This window comes from Miniopterus natalensis, chromosome 8, assembly GCF_054644295.1.
Source record: "Miniopterus natalensis isolate mMinNat1 chromosome 8, mMinNat1.hap1, whole genome shotgun sequence".
NCBI classification, from domain to species: domain Eukaryota; kingdom Metazoa; phylum Chordata; class Mammalia; order Chiroptera; family Miniopteridae; genus Miniopterus; species Miniopterus natalensis.
The window spans coordinates 43094463-43111070 of NC_142088.1; the positions used below are offsets into that span (position 1 = coordinate 43094463).

The window sequence follows — 16608 nt, forward strand, 5'->3', positions numbered from 1 at the left end:
ACTTAATCATTACAAAATCTCTGTCCTCTGCCTCTTTCCTCAGGTCCAGCCTTTTTCTGTCACCTCCACCCTTCTGAGCCACTTCTCTCTAGCCTTGACTAGACCATGGCCCTCCTTACTGGACCCGCTTTTATGATGGAGACATGTTGTCTTCATAAAACCACAACAAATAGGTTTGATCACTGCTCAGCTAGAACCCTGGCCTAGAGGAGTAGCTCCAAACACTTCAGCTGAGCTTAGTCAGCTAATCTGCTCCAGATTACTCCCTCAGCAGATTCCCCCCAACCTTATCTTCCCTGTGCTCTAGCTTTCTGGAACTTCTGTCAGTTTCTAACGCACAACCTGCTCTTGCAACTGCTCGGTGCCCTTGTCTAATGAGGCAGTGGGCCAGCCTCGTTTGTCTCTCTTGCCAGTACTCAGCTCAGATCCTAGCACAAAGGAGGCACTTGAGACACGTTTTTGAAATGAAATCAGACTAGCTGTGCCTACATTTTGTTTTCCTTCCAGAAGCAGACCACTTGTCATTTCCCAGTAGGAACTTCATTCTTGTGTGTTCTTTTCTGGTTTACCACCATTTTGACTAAGGCTTGTTACCTGTTCTGTTCTACCAGCACTACCCTTTGCCTTACCAGTCTCACTAGCTTTTGTGATTGTACAGAGCACATTTCCTATCCCCATTGTAGAAGTTGTTGATGATATTAAATGCAGGGTCAATCAACTCCTGTGTAATGGCCCACAGTTGGACATATTTAAGGGGACATTAATTGTATATCTTTGACCAGATTGTTACATGCAGGGATGAAAGAGGTTTCGTCCCCATTTCTTCACCATTGCCACCTTTGAAAGTTGATTGACTTACTTGAACTCCAGCTTCATTTTCAATGAAATGGGCACAATGACATTTACCTGACCTATTGCTTAGTGTCGTTCTATCATCTCAGAAAATAGATATTAAAAATCTCTGTAAAGGACAGAGTGCTGTATAAATGTCAGGTATATTAGTTTTAAATGTTTCTCTCATTTCACTATGAATCAGTTAATAACAAAATTCTAATCTTTTAGATTGAAAGAGGAAACGTGGATGGTACCAATCGAATGGTTCTGGTAAACTATCTTTCTCACCCCTGGGGAATTGCTGTCTACGGTCCCTTCCTTTATTACACTGATGAGCATTACGAGGTCATTGAAAGAGTTGACAAGGCTACTGGGGCCAACAAAGTAGTCTTGCGAGATAACACTCCAAATCTGAGGGGACTTCGAGTTTACCATAGACACAGTAAGTATTTGTCACTGAAACATACACATTCATGGATATACAATGTATATTCACATCTACACACTTAGATATAAACACATGCCCACACACAGACCTATGTACATACACATGCGCCCAAATTGAAATTACCCAAAATATTTAAAAAAATGATAACCATGTCTTAAGTATGGCTAAGTGTCACAGACTAATCTGGCATCTGAAAGGCCAGATTGACTTTAGAGTGAGCTCATTCCCATTCTTTCCCCATCACTTTAAATGACTTACATTTCTTTTGCTTCCTAGCACTCGCTGATATATTATCCATTAGTTTATTGCCTGAGTTCTCATTAGAATGTAACCTCCGCAAGGACAGTCATTTTGTCTGTCTTGTTTCATGTTCTCAGCCCAGTAACTAGAATAGTTCTGGCACATTGCTCAGTAAATATTAATTGGATGACTGGTGAGAAAGTGTTAAAAGGAATTTTTTATCTTAAAAGGAATACTCTTAGATGTTGCCTATTTCAACATATTTCCCCCCCTTAAATAATCTAACTTTTGTTTTGCCCCTTTAAATTAGCATTATGACCTAGAGATTATTTTTATAGTTTTGACATGTTTTATAGTTTTTAGTCTCTAACCAAAGATTATCAAGCAATTTGTTTGCTGTCCTATAACCTACGTTGTCACTGGTATTTTTATTGCATGTGAAAAACCTTTAAATACTCTTACTTAATATATTTTATCACAAATGCCTATCACATTGTTGATCATGTGTTTAAATGAATATAATTTTATATATTAGTACATAAGCCAAGAAGGAAAAAAAAATTATATTGACCCCCCCCTAATTCTTGCATGATTTGTGGAAGAAATACAATTAACTGATGCTCCATTCTCTAACTATTTATAATAACTGTGGTCCTGTTTTCATACCTTTAGGTGTTAATTGTATAAGCTCTAGTCTTTCTAGTATTGTTTTTAAGTTGTGAACTCAGATACCATATTTTGTTATTAACTTTTATAATGAGTTATTTGGTAACTCAATTTTAAAAGTTTGAAATGGAGAGGCAAGTAGGTAGGGTCAAAAGTTACAAACTGATTTTGATTTCATTTAGACTCTGCCGGATCCTCAAATGGCTGTAGCAACAACGTGCATGCCTGTCAGCAGATCTGCTTGCCTGTACCAGGAGGACTGTTCTCGTGTGCCTGTGCCACTGGATTTAAACTCAATCCTGATAGCCAGACCTGCTCTCCCTACAACTCTTTCATTGTTGTTTCAATGCTGTCTGCAATAAGAGGCTTTAGCTTGGAACTGTCAGATCATTCAGAAGCCATGGTACCAGTGGCAGGCCAAGGTATGCCAACTCCAATATAAGTAAGATTTTATTCCATCTGGTGCCACTTTGAAATCCTTGGTACTGCAAAGCATTTCTCCATGTTTGGGTTCAGCACATAATGAAGCTTGTCTTTCCCTTTAAGTAAACTGGCTCAGCCTCAAGTGGTTCTCAAACTTTAGTGTGTTTCAGAATTGGAGAGCTTTTAAAATACAGATCTGGGCCCTATCCATGGATTTTCTGATTTAGTAGTCTGGAGCAGGGCTAGAGAATCTGCTCTCCTAGCAAATCCCCAGTGCATGCTTATGTTGCTGGTCCATGGACCACAGTGAGAATGGCAGGCCTAGAGCAAAAGAGAATGTAGCATGAGATTCCAAGAAGTATCACAGAGCTGCTGGTCAGAAGAACTGGATCCTATTTCTGAGTATTAATGGAAATTTAGGGTAGAAAGTACACTACTATTTAGAATGGTAATGAAATAGTCCCCAATCTGATTTATTAATATTTGAGTTGAAATAAATTAGTTGACAGTATTAGTCTCTCCTTAATAATTATATTTTTGCAGTACTTTGGGCTTATATGCCGTGAAGGTATAAAATGATCGCTTGCTTCCTAAGTGAGCCAAGAGGCTTCTAGGTGTATGTTACCAAAAGAGGAACTAAGTTTTTAGTAGCATTAGAAGGAGCGTGTCACAGGCCAATGACAGAAATAAAAGGTAGAAAGGGAAGATAAAAGGATGAAGGGAATGAAGGGTTGGGAGAAATGGTCAGTACAGAGAGAGAAGAAAGCACATGGTGAAGGCGTCAGTGCTCTGGCACCGCTTGATGACCGGATTCACGTGTTCTCATGACACATCTTTGTTTTTGCGTATCTAAAAAGTAATGTTCTAAGTTGCCATCTTGTAAAGATATTTTAAAATCAGTAATTTTTTCCTCACAACTTTTCATTCTAAAAAATTTCAAATGCCAAAAATTTGAAAAATACAGTTAGGCATCTTTGTACTCTTCCCTAGATTCAACAATTGTTAACATCTCATCACATTTGAGCTCTCAATTTGTGTGTGTATATACATACAGGTGGGCAAAAGTAGGTTTACAGTTCATATGGAAAATAATACAATAATAAATAATAATACAAAAATAAACTCTTTCATGCACTCAGAGCCGTAAGCCTACTTTTGCCCCACTTTGTACATATACAAACATTTTAAATGAACTTTTTACAAATAACTGCAGATATGCTTCACCCCTACATACTTTAGCATGCAACTTTTAATGGAATTAGCATCTAATATGCACATTTATATTTCTCTAGTTTGCCTCAGAAATTTTTTTATAACTACTGTTGTGTTCCAGCCAAGAGCTAATGAAGATTCATGCATTATATTTGGAGTGTCTCTTTAGTGTCTTTTGATCTGTAGTAGTTGCTCCTGTTTTTTGTTTTTTTTTTGTGGGGGGGTTGAGACCTGTTGTCTTTCAGAATCTCACATTGAGGATTTGTTTGATTATTATTTGAATATTTGTCATTTAACCTGTTATTCAGTTTATACCTTGCATTTCCCATGAAATGAAGGTTAGGTCTAATTGATTCGATTGGGGTTGAACACATTTGGCAAGAATGCTTCATAAATAAATGCTGTATACTTGGTACAGAATCCTATTAAGAACATAATTTCAGCATGTTCCCCTCAATGATACTTAAACTTGATCACTTGGTTAAGGTGGTCACCGTGAAATCCTTGCCTTTTAAAGATATATTTTCCCCTTTGTAATTTGTATGAAATTTTGGGGGGTTACACTTTGACACCCTATGAGTATCTTGTTTCCCAAGTGCCTTTTACCCATTGGTTTTAGCAGCCACTGACAATCCCTGTCTGAACTGATTATTTAATTAGGATTGCAAAATAGTGATTTTCTTATTCTATCATTTCTTCTACATTTAATAGATAACATTCTTCTAGGAGAACTGTCCTATTTAAAGTTAAAGTTAAAAAAAATTATCATCACTGTGGAGTCAAAATTTTTATTTTTTTTACTCAATGTGTTATAAATCATTTGACGTAATTGCACTTCTGATGCTGATCCATGTTGGCCAGGGTGAGCCTCTTGCAGAGGCTGCCTCTGTGCTTTTGACATGCTTCCATTAGTGTCTGAGTGCTTCCTTGCTTCTTAGTGTAGTGAGACGTTCCAGCCTTACCTCATACCTGCCCACCCCATCAGTGTTCTTTATTGTGGGAAATGTGAGAAACCAAGATCTGGGTGGTAGGTGTGCTCATTGCGACTAGGAATCAGATAGTTTTATTTTGTAATGGGGACATAGCCGGAGCAGGGGTTTGGGAATGAGGGTTTGAGAGGAAGGGCAGACATTTAAAAGTTCTAGTTCCAGCTAGAGCCTTGTTTAATGATATTTTCTTGAACATTCCAGGACGAAATGCACTGCATGTGGATGTTGATGTGTCTTCTGGATTTATTTATTGGTGTGATTTCAGCATCTCAGAGAAATCTTATAATGCAATCCGTAGAGTCAAACCCGATGGATCTGGTTTCACAAACATCATTACCCATGGGATAGGTGAAAATGGAGTGCGGGGTATTGCCATGGACTGGGTAGCAGGTAGGTAAACTATATACTGATTTTATTGAAAAACTTTTTTGTGTTTGTATCTTCATCATATTAGTTTATGCTAGAAAGTTTAGTCTAGTGTTATATACTACAGATCTGTTTTTCTGATATTAAAATATAATGTAATCCATGAAATGGCTAGTATTTATTTTAAAGCTGAGAAATTTTAGTTTCCAAATTCTTAATTGCTTCCTCATGTTAATTATAAATACTTCTTTGATTAGGCACTTTCTCTATTGTAGTTCTATTGAAATGCCAGACCCAATATTACATTAAATTAGTTGTATTGCTTTATGTACTTAACTTTGAAATATCACTCATTTTTAATGATACACTGAGAATCAACTGTATTAAATATATTATAATTTTTAGAATATAATGCCATTCTATAAAAATAGGTATCACTGAGTGTTACCCAGCTTGGTAAGTAGATATCACATAGAAATATTAAAATGTATTATAAAAATCTAGGTACTATCATAAGAGTTTATTGCAAATGATGGTAGTATGCTTAGGTAAGGTGTTAATAGGGTTTCTAAATCTCATTCCTGATTATGAATTTACTATGTTATTACTGAGGGTATAGTTAAAGCAGGAGTCAGTAGTCTGTGGCCTATGGGCCAAATGACTGCAACACAGCTATGCCCATTCGTTTATGTATTGGCCATGGCTGCTTTTGTGTTATAGTGGCAGAACTGAGTGCTTGTGAAAGAAAGCATATGCTCTGCAAAGCTAAAAATATTTACTATTAATAAGCCTTTATAGAAAAAGTTTGCCAACCCAGGATTAAAGGATTAGAATATACATATAGTCCAATTAGAGATAAGTAATGAAAAGAGCAGATCAGTAACATTGTCTATCGAGTCAGGTACAGGAACAAAGTAGATGTGCCTTGGTAGATAGTTTAACAACACACTTTCAACTTCATAGAATTGATTTGGGATTACTCTCCATTATACTGTCTTCACATCATGGTCTTTTTATTCTTGCACTTACATTGTTCTGTAATGCTCAAAGGAAAATGCACTTTTGTCTTGATGGCTGGAGAAGGTTCAAGGGATGAAAACACCTATACTAGTTAGAAAGACTAGAAAAAGACCTCATGTTAATGTTAAGAGCAAGGAGCACTGATAACATTGATCAACAACCTGAGATCCTGATGGCTTTCCCTCTTTGCTCCTTTTCATCATGTTGGAGCAGAAGTTATACCATGATGATGTATATTTAGAGTCTTTGAAAATTCAGGTGTTAAACATTCAGGTAGAAAAGGAAGGACATTCTTAGAAATACACCTTTGAGTAGAAAGTGGGTTCTGACATTTGCTGTGAATTCTAATGTGCTTTAGAAGCTGAAGATAGGCACATTTCTCTTTAAATTTGAAGAAACAATCTTTTTAGATCCCGAGTAAACACTTATTTTTCTAAGTCTAAAGTGAGACATTTATTATCTTGGAAAAGACAATATCTACTGAGCCAAACCTCAACCTTACATATTTTGTTTAGAATTTGAAGAGGTGTGCTCTTTTTTCTTCTTGGCTTTCCATTCATCAGCATGCTTTTTTTTCCCCTTGCAGAAAACCTTTATTTCATCAATGCTTTTGACTCTGAAGCCCTGATAGAAGTTCTGCGCATCAATACCACCTACCGTCGGGTTCTCCTTAGAGTCATAGTGGATATGCCCAGGGATATTGTTGTAGACCCCAAGAATAGATACCTCTTCTGGGCTGACTATGGGCAAAACCCAAAGATTGAACGTGCTTTTCTTGACTGCACCAATCGGACTGTGCTTGTATCAGAAGGCATTGTCTCACCACGGGGCTTAGCAGTGGACCATAGCAATGGCTACATTTATTGGGTTGATGATACTTTAGATGTAATTTCAAGGATCAATGCTGAGGGAAAGGAATTGAAAGTGATTCGTTATGGCAGTCGTTACCCAACTCCTTATGCCATCACTGTTTTTGGAAATTCTATCATATGGGTAGACAGAAATTTAAAAAAAATCTTCCAAGCTAGCAAGGAACCAGGGAACACAGAGCCACCAGCCGTGATAAGGGACAATATCAATTGGCTAAGAGATGTGACAGTCTTTGACCGGAGTGTCCAGCCCCGGTCAGCATCAGAGGTCAACAACAACCCTTGCTTGGAAAATAATGGTGGATGCCCCCATCTCTGCTTTGCTCTACCTGGATTGCACACCCCAAACTGTAGCTGTGTTTTTGGGACCCTGGACCATGATGGCAAGAGTTGTACCATTCCAAAAGAAAATTTCCTCATCTTTGCCTTAGAGAATTCCTTGGGAAGCTTACACTTAGATCCTGAAGACCATACCCTACCTTTCCAAGCAATAAGTGTGGGAGGACATGTCATGGCCCTGGACTATGACAGCATAAATAACAGAATTTACTTCACACAAAATTTAGAAGCTAGACATGGCCAGATTTCCTATGTCAACCTGAATGCAGGGATCAGTTCTCCCACTGTCATTGTTTCAGGTAAGTGTACTCCAGGTGTAGCTTACCTTGGACACAGTGGGATCAACACACTAGATGACCCATTGATTCTAAAAACGCATATTGAGACTCTTAATGTATGTGTGTTTGTTGGTGTATGTCCAGATATAGGGACTACTGATGGCATTGCTTTTGACTGGATCAATAGAAGAGTTTATTACAGTGACTTTACCAACCAGACGATTAACTCCATGGCTGAGGATGGATCTAAGCGTGCTGTGATAGCCCATGTTCCAAAGCCAAGAGCAATTGTGTTAGATCCTTGTGGAGGGTATGCCATCATCTTTCTTATTATCTTTCTGTCTGCTTATTTCTGAAGGGAGAGGGGCGTGAAATTATTTTATGTTCATAGAGGGCCAACATTTTATGGCCTGTAACACTGTAGCTACTGACTCAAGGGTGAAAGAACATGAGTGATTTTACCTGGGAAGGAACTCACCTTTATGCTAGAAAGGTTGGCAGTATACTAGGGAGTCAATGCTCTGACTCAGTAAATCCCTTTTGGGCAAGTTGTGTGGGTAGGAAATGAGTAGGGTTATATTTGCCTTGTTAATATCAATTTTCAGTTAAAGATGGCTGTTCTTCTTTTTCAAGTAAAGATTATGAGGTTCCTTGTAATGAATTAATTATGACTTTTTTTGGATGACTAGGTACATCTACTGGAGTTCCTGGGATACTAATGCCAAAATTGAGAGAGCCACAATGGGAGGAAACTTCCGGGAACCCATTGTGAACAGCAGCCTGGTCTGGCCCTGTGGGCTCACGGTGGACCATGAGGAAGATCTTCTCTACTGGACAGATACTAGTTTGTATGTGTCTTTGGTTATTCATGTAGGTGTGGATAAGACGAATTCTTCCCACTTTCAAAGAGGAGAGATTTGCATAATGGAATGACAATATAAAATGCCAAACAGATGTAGCCAAAACACAGAATCAGTTTGGAAACAATATTCTAGCTTGGTGAATGTACCTGTGAAAATTAATCTATGTTATAAGATTTAACAATTATGAACTAAAAGGCATCTAAAGATGCATTACTAGATGAATTAATTTCAACTATGCTTCCAAATGTAACCACTCAATTTATAATCTACAGGATCCATTTAACTACCATAAAATATGAATGACTTTTAAATACACATTGATATGATGTTTTCTCTGGGCTTTAGTGTTCAGTGTCTTATTAAAATATTTTCCTTTAGTCTTGACTTTAGTTATTTTCTCAAATAGATTCTTTCTTAATGTTTTCCTTAGATACTTTCGTTAACTCTAATTTTATATGTAACATCTCCAAGGACCCCTGAAATTACACTCCAATCATCCTAATGGAATAGTTGAAGAGATGAGATGATTTTGTTTATTATGGCTGGTATCTACATGTCAGGAATCTTCATTTTTCTTGATTACTTTCTTATGTTTTTGGCTCTGTGACACTGAGTACCTAACAACCTGATCTTCAATTTATTTGAAACAAAGCAGTGATGTTTTGTGTCTAAATTTGGATTATTTCTGGTAAATATCTCAAAGCACTCAGTAAATGACAAATCAAAAAATTCATGAAGGAAGTTGGGAGAAATTTAATTATTTTATTGAGTGACTACTATGTGCTGAGTTCCACGCATTACATGTGTTATTTCATAATATTCTCCTGTTACTAATGTCAACCTGGTCCTTTTTATAGGATTATTTGTAGTTTATATTAGTAATTGGAAATTAATTATATAGGCCATTGTTTGATAACCAAATTAAGACCTCCCATTACTAGAAGGAACATTTCCTGTGGCATATCCTCCACTTGAAAAGAAGGTCGAGGGCTTGTGGAAAGCAATGGTTAGGCCCAGGCATTACACTGCCAGTTGAAGAACTTACTCTTTCTGGATTCAAGCATTTTTTTTTTTTTTTTTACTCTGTTTTAGGCGCAAGATTGAACGCAGCACTCTAAAGGGCATGGACCGTGAGGTCATTGTCAGCACAATCTTGCGTCCTTTTGGCTTGACTCTCAATGGCCAGTATATTTACTGGACTGACTGGTCCACAAAAAAAATTTACCGAGCTAACAAATATGATGGATCAGGCCAGACTGCAATGACCACGAGTTTTCCAGTCCGGCTTATGGGTGTTTGTGTTGTTGTGAAGGACCACCCACAGCAGTGCAGCAATCCTTGCGACCAGTTTAACGGGGGCTGCAGCCATATTTGTGCACCAGGTAAGGCATTGCTCGTGAAGATAGAATCAAGGAGCATGATAATGTGACAACTTAGGGAATGCTGTAAAGAAGAACGAACTCCAAATTCTTGATTTCAGGGTAATTCAAAATATAGGTTTGGAGGTTTGTATGTTGAAAGGAAGATTTTGACAGGGTTTTTTTTCTATTTGATATGGAGCCCTCTTATGAAGGCATTTTTAATTCAAGCTTGATGGAGGTAGAAAGAAAGATGGGGATTGGGATTTAATTCTTCCACTTAGGAGGAATGTTTCTAATGATATGATGTGTGATGTGCTTCATAGTGGGTTTTACAGAGAACAACACATAGGAAGATGTGCCTTGTGGTACCGATGCTTCGCAGATTTTGCTGAGAAGGTAGAATCATTGCAATTGTTTCAGTGTAGATGAGAAGTTGTTTAAAGATTAGGGTGAATCAGCCACATTGATCAATTGGCGGTGGTTCTTCTTGATGGAAATATAACTCAGAATATCTTTGAAAGGTTGATGGAAGCAGTTTCCCTGGCTTGTCTTATAGCACATTCAATGTAGAAGCTGTTGCCAAGTTCTACTCTGGAGGAGAAACTATGAATGTTTACTACACAAGTCTTTTGCTTTCTCTGGGCCTTTCTTCAGGTCCAAATGGTGCCGAGTGCCAGTGTCCACAGGAGGGCCACTGGTATCTGGCCAACAACAATAAGCATTGCATTGTGGACAGTGGTGTACGGTGTGTTGGTTCCAATTTCACCTGCCTCAATGGGCGCTGCATCTTGGAGCAGTGGAAATGTGACAACAGCAATGACTGTGGTGATGGCAGTGATGAGCTGGAAAATGTGTGTGGTGAGTTGGACTCTTGGAGCTTTTGTTAGGAGCTAAAGTTGTCTTTATGTCAAGTGTTTGGTATAGAATCCTGCTATGTGTGAATACATTTGCAATTTGTATCTGGGCATCCTGTTAGAAATGAAAAGCATTTACTCTGAGAATCCAGGCTGCATTTCTGCTAAATCACAAATAAACTGATACATGTGCCATGGAATAGGTTCATTAGGAAGCCCCTCTGTAGTGATTAAAAGCAAAACGTGCTGAATTAAAATCCTGGCTATGCCATTTACACAATCTATATAGCCTTGTGAAAGTTACTTAGCCTCTCTGAGCCTCAGGCATCTCATCTGTAAAATGGAGCAATTACTAGGATTCTTGTGAAGCATAAGAGAAATAGTATAAAAAACACAACAGGAGGCTTGATGCATGGTAAGCATGACTTAGCATGGAATTAAGGGCTCCAGTAAGAGATTGTTATAGTTTTATTAATTTAAATAGCAGAAGGATCATTAATTCAATAATTTTATTCAAATCACTCCCAATACTATGCTTCCATCTGATTGGGGTGAGTAAAACACAGTAGACTTTCTTAGGATGATCTGAGGTTAGTTACCTTTTTCTAGTAGACTGTGTAGGGGATAAGAGTTTTATTTCCCCCAAAGAAACTGTATTTATATGCTCTTCTGTGAGTAAGATAAACTTTTAAATTGAGATGATAGAGAAATGGAGTGACTTTGCCATTTGCTTAAAATACTTTATTTGCTGGAGAAAAAAAAAAAGCCTACATCATATTTTGCTTAATCTAACTAATTTAAAGTGTTATCTCACTTTGCATGCAGTCCATTTTGCAGCCGTTTTTGCCTTGGAAGGTAAACTCTAAGTGTCTATTCTATTTGATTGTATCTTTTGAGAAATTAGGATGATGCTTTATTCAAGGGGTTTCATCAGTGCTTTTTTCCCTCCTCTTAGCATTTCACACCTGCCATTCGACAGCCTTCACCTGTGACAATGGGCGATGTGTCCCGTATCATTATCGCTGTGATCACTACAATGACTGTGGTGACAACAGTGATGAGGAAGGGTGCCTGTTCAGTGCGTGTAATGCCACCACGGAATTTACGTGCAGTAACAGGAGGTGCATACCTCTCCAGTTTGTCTGCAACGGCGTAAACAACTGCCACGATAATGACACTTCAGACGAGAAAAATTGCCGTAAGTTCACCTTAAGTACTTACTGTGCTTTGGGGTCTGAAATTTTGGATCATGGGAGATGACATTTTTATATAAAAACAAGGGCTTTCTTTAAAAAAATCAAAGAACTAAGCATTCATTCAAAACATAAATTTCATTTTAATATATTTTACTGGATGATTTTTAGAAACAACTCTACTTAACACTTGAGTTATTGACTTTGATTTATACCTTTGGCTATTTTAACCTTAAGTATTTTATCTTTGGCTTATACATCTACCAGATTAAAATTTCACTTGACAAAAATTTTGGTTGTTTTATTGACCAAAATTATTGCATAAATGTGTTGTGGTTAATGTTTGTTGGGCAAAAAGCTACATAGTATGGTGCTGACCAAAATGATTGGTATTTTTATTTTTTTCTGGTATGCTCATTTTAGTTCATTGATTTTCCCAAAATTTCTGGGATTTTCACTTTAGTGTCTTGGGAAAACAAAAGAGCAGACTCTAAGTTCAAATATATTTTCAGTTTAGATATATCTATATGCTCTGTTGCTTTCGTAGGGAGAGTTATATACAATACTTATTTGGGTGTGCTTTTAGAAGAACTTTTCTAATGGAAAATTTCAAATATACACCAAAGCAGAAAGAATAGTATAATACACCCCTCACTCAGTGGTGGTATAATCAACATTTATAAACAAATAAGTCAACATTTATCAACAAATGGCCAATCTGTCTCATCCATCTCCCTCAACTTTTTTTCTGAATATTTTAAAGCAACTCCTAGACATGCATATTCCTGATAAAGACACTTTGAAAAACAACTACCATGCCATTATAATGCCTAGCGAAACCAACCATACTTACTTAATATCCTCCAGTACTCTGTCCATATTCAAATTTTGTGATTTATCACCCCAATTTTTTACAGTTATAGTCAAATTAAGGTTCAGACAAGATCTACACATTGATTTTGATTGTTGTAACTCTTCTTCATTGTTTTTTATGCCACAATGGTTCCCACTTTTTTTTTTTTTTAAATGACATTGATTTGTCTTGTGGAATTTCCCACATTCTGGATTTGACTAATTGCATAATTGCGTTTCTTAATTTGTTATTTTATCTCTCTTATCTTATGAACTGGAATTTAGGCCTAGAGGTTTGAATAGGTTCAATTCTTTGGGTAAGAATAGGCACTACCACTGTTGCATCACATCATGAGGCACTAATGCTTGGTTGTTCTGCTTCAGGTGACGATACAATTAATTAGTGGCCTTACCAGTCAGCCTGAATCTTCTCTTAGGAAGTTCCAATCAGCCGTTTACCCAATGGTTTTAACATCCATGGATGGTTATTTCATAAATCCATTATTACAAAATAGGCTTTTTAAAATTGTTATTCCTTCCACATTTGCTAGCTGAAGGTATAAAGAAGACCCTTCCCTTATCAACTATTTTGTTATCCTGAAATACAAATCTACAGGATAAATGTTTGATTCTTTCCCTGTATTTGTCAGTTTTCAGTGTACTAATGAGTTGGTGAGCAAGGAACACTAAGTTTTTTTTCGTTTATAGTATTTTATTGAACTCATAGATTTTTACCTAATTTATCAGTTTTAATGCTGTGAAGTAATTTATTCTTTTTGGTGCTCAGTTTTCCTATTTCAGTCCTGCAGGAGCCCTGCTAGGTTGGCTCCTCCGGTATTTTGACATGGCCTGTTCAGCTCTCCATAGCTTAGACTTCTACATTTCCTGTCTCAGAGCTGGAAGTAACCACTTATCCAAGGAGACCTCGTTCCTTTTATGGCATTTAAAAATTATCATGGTGTTGAGACATCCTATTCCTATTTGGCTTTTACTGCTTCTAGGCCTTTTCAGTGGACAGAGCTAGGAAAATACATTTTTTAGGGAAGAAATTTTATATCAGTATTTCCCATTTTAATTTAAGATTCTGGGTGTTTTACATCTTAGATTTTATAATTATATCTCTTCTCTAAGCTAAAAATCTTGATTTCTAATGATATTACATAATGACTTATTTGATTTACTCCAAAGTAATTTAAAAATGCCTACAATAATTTCAAAATAGCCAAACAAATAATACTATTACTAATAAATCTACTAAATGTGATTAAAAACTTTAGGTCCTTCATGTTCTCAGATTATGTCTCTCTAGGGATGTGCAGTCAAAATACTGGTATTAAAGTCACTTGAATTTTCTCTCTCTTTGTTATGCTATCAGCTTGATTTACTATTAATTTTGTTATTATTTCCAAACTTTAGCAATTGTTTTCCTTTTTCCATTTTTATTTTTATTTTTTTATTTATTCAGAACAATGTACATGATTTCAAAGTCAAAGTTTTATGACAAGGTACATTAACAGAAGCCTTACATCCTTGGCCTCTCTATCCTGCTCCCTCCACACTATTCTCCATCTATCCACAGGGGTGACAGTTTTCATTAGTTTATTTTTTATTCTTGTTTTGAATATAAGCTTACCTGTCTCTCTTTCTACACACACACAGATACACACACACACACACACACACACACACACACACAAACACACACTCATATCATTGTTTTTCTTACACAAATGATAGTCTACTGTTTTAAATTGTGCTTTCTTACTGTTAACTATATCTTGGAGATCAAACCACCATCCTTATCAGAATAGAGATCTTATTTATTCCTTTTTATAGCTACATATTACTCTATATGCCATCCTTTATTTAACTAAGAAGCGGGACTCTTGTTGATGCTATTAAATAATGAAAATGATTTAAACTACAAAGGAGGCCTCCTTTCACCTCCCTGCAGTATCAGCTGGTAATATCTCTTTTTACGCTAGAATCTGCTGTATAACATAAGCGTCATGGATCATGCTTCTGGAATAGCTTTGAAAATGCCTCTCTTCTGGTGGTTTGAATTCTGCAGTAGGCCCATTAACATGGGCATTCTTTATGGTATATGTGCGGTGGATATGTTCCAAATGTATATCTGGTTGTCTTTTTTTAAGCTGATCACACTTGCCAGTCTGGATTCACAAAGTGTCACAGTACAAATATTTGTATTCCTCGTACTTACCTGTGTGATGGAGACAATGACTGTGGAGATATGAGTGACGAAAGCCCCACTTTTTGCGGTAATATAAGCCTGCTTATCTTTCTGTGGTTCCAGGGGTGCATTCAGCTAATACAAAGCTATATGGCTTGGGTGTTTGGGCCCAATTTAATTTGTCATCTCTAAATGACATTGTAAATAAATGCAGAGGGCAGTTACTTTAGGATGTGATTGGAGGGGCATAGGAAGCCCCTTCTTTCTGTTCCCTGGCTGGAGGCTGGACTCCAAATATTTCCTGCATAGACCTGCTCTGATACGTAACCTTCCACATTGCAGAGCCATTTCTCTGAGTTGAAGGCCTTTTGTCTTCAGGAACTTCAGGCAGAATTTGCATGTTAAGCCCTTATAGTAATTGTTAGTAACTGAGATAATTTTTCTAATTTAAATATGTTTAAATTTCAGAAATCCTTATTTCATATTTAGCAATTTGGTTCAAATAAACAATTTCTTGTATTTGTAGCTAAAATTAAAAGGCCTTTCTTAAGCTTGATAACTTTGAGACTATTAGTGTAAATAGATACATCATTTAAGAGTTCAGTAATTGTCACCAGGCCAGACTATATATAGTTCAAGAGCAGGAATCAGTTGTAGTAACAGCAGCAAGAAGAAGCAGAATTCAGGCTGCAGCCATCAGATGAGGACACATGGATCAGAGCTACTGCCGATCTTTTGGGGACCTCTGCTTCCTTATCAGTGTTTTTTTTTTTTTTTTTTTTTGGTCCTGGCAAATTATTAGACATCATGGGCCAAAGCGACCGGAAGAGTAAGACTTGATTCTGGTTTGTACCCACATAACAAAATACATTTGACCAGAGCTACTTAAGGTTACTAGAGAAAAGAACCAATATTCAAACATAGGCAGAGTTCTTTTACTCACAAAAGGCCCCATGTAACAAGGATGACTAAGAGCAGAACTTTGCTAACTCTCTAAAATTATGGTCTGATGTGGCTAAAGGTTGTATGTGGGGTGAGCACAGATATGGTCATATTGCTATTTTTGCTTTTAATTATTATTTCAATATAATTTATTTAAGTTTATGTTACAGCAGAAAACTTAGAAGCAAGTCTTCTTTTACACAATTTGTGATTTCATGTATCAAAAGGATAGTACTTTGGTAGTTCTAACAAATGCAGTTTGTTTTGGGATTTATAGAATGCAGGAAAAAATATTCCAGAAAATTGGAGCAGTATTGTTTGCCTTCTCCCCCCTCACCATATTCTTCCCTTCCCATGGAAAGCACATACACAAAATCCCATTTCCCAGGCCTCAGTCTTCCTTTCTTGGCAACTGTTTATTCAGTTTAGAGATATGGGCAGATTGTGAAGACTGATGAGAATGAGCTGGTGTTTTGCTCATGGGCTTTATCTTCTTTCCCTTCCCACAGCCGTTCACACATGCAGCAACAATGAGTTCCACTGCACATCTGGACGCTGTATTCCTAGCCGTTGGTATTGTGATCAAGAAAGAGATTGTCCTGATGGCTCTGATGAACCTGCCACTTGTGGTAAGAGAGTAGGCAAGCACGAAAAGCAGTATGATGCAG

The 16608-nt window shown here is 37.1% G+C and overlaps 1 protein-coding gene across 1 annotated transcript in view; it reads left to right on the top strand.

The window, feature by feature from the left end:
• Positions 1-16608, top strand: part of LRP2 (LDL receptor related protein 2) — a 181232-nt gene that overhangs the window by 110656 nt on the left and 53968 nt on the right. Inside the window, exons 36-46 of the mRNA XM_087819423.1 lie at positions 1063-1276; positions 2371-2610; positions 5014-5202; positions 6785-7705; positions 7829-7994; positions 8374-8532; positions 9640-9929; positions 10563-10766; positions 11718-11960; positions 14961-15086; positions 16450-16569. Coding sequence (XP_087675549.1) covers positions 1063-1276; positions 2371-2610; positions 5014-5202; positions 6785-7705; positions 7829-7994; positions 8374-8532; positions 9640-9929; positions 10563-10766; positions 11718-11960; positions 14961-15086; positions 16450-16569 — 2872 coding nt within the window. The remainder of the gene's footprint in view (positions 1-1062; positions 1277-2370; positions 2611-5013; positions 5203-6784; positions 7706-7828; positions 7995-8373; positions 8533-9639; positions 9930-10562; positions 10767-11717; positions 11961-14960; positions 15087-16449; positions 16570-16608) is intronic.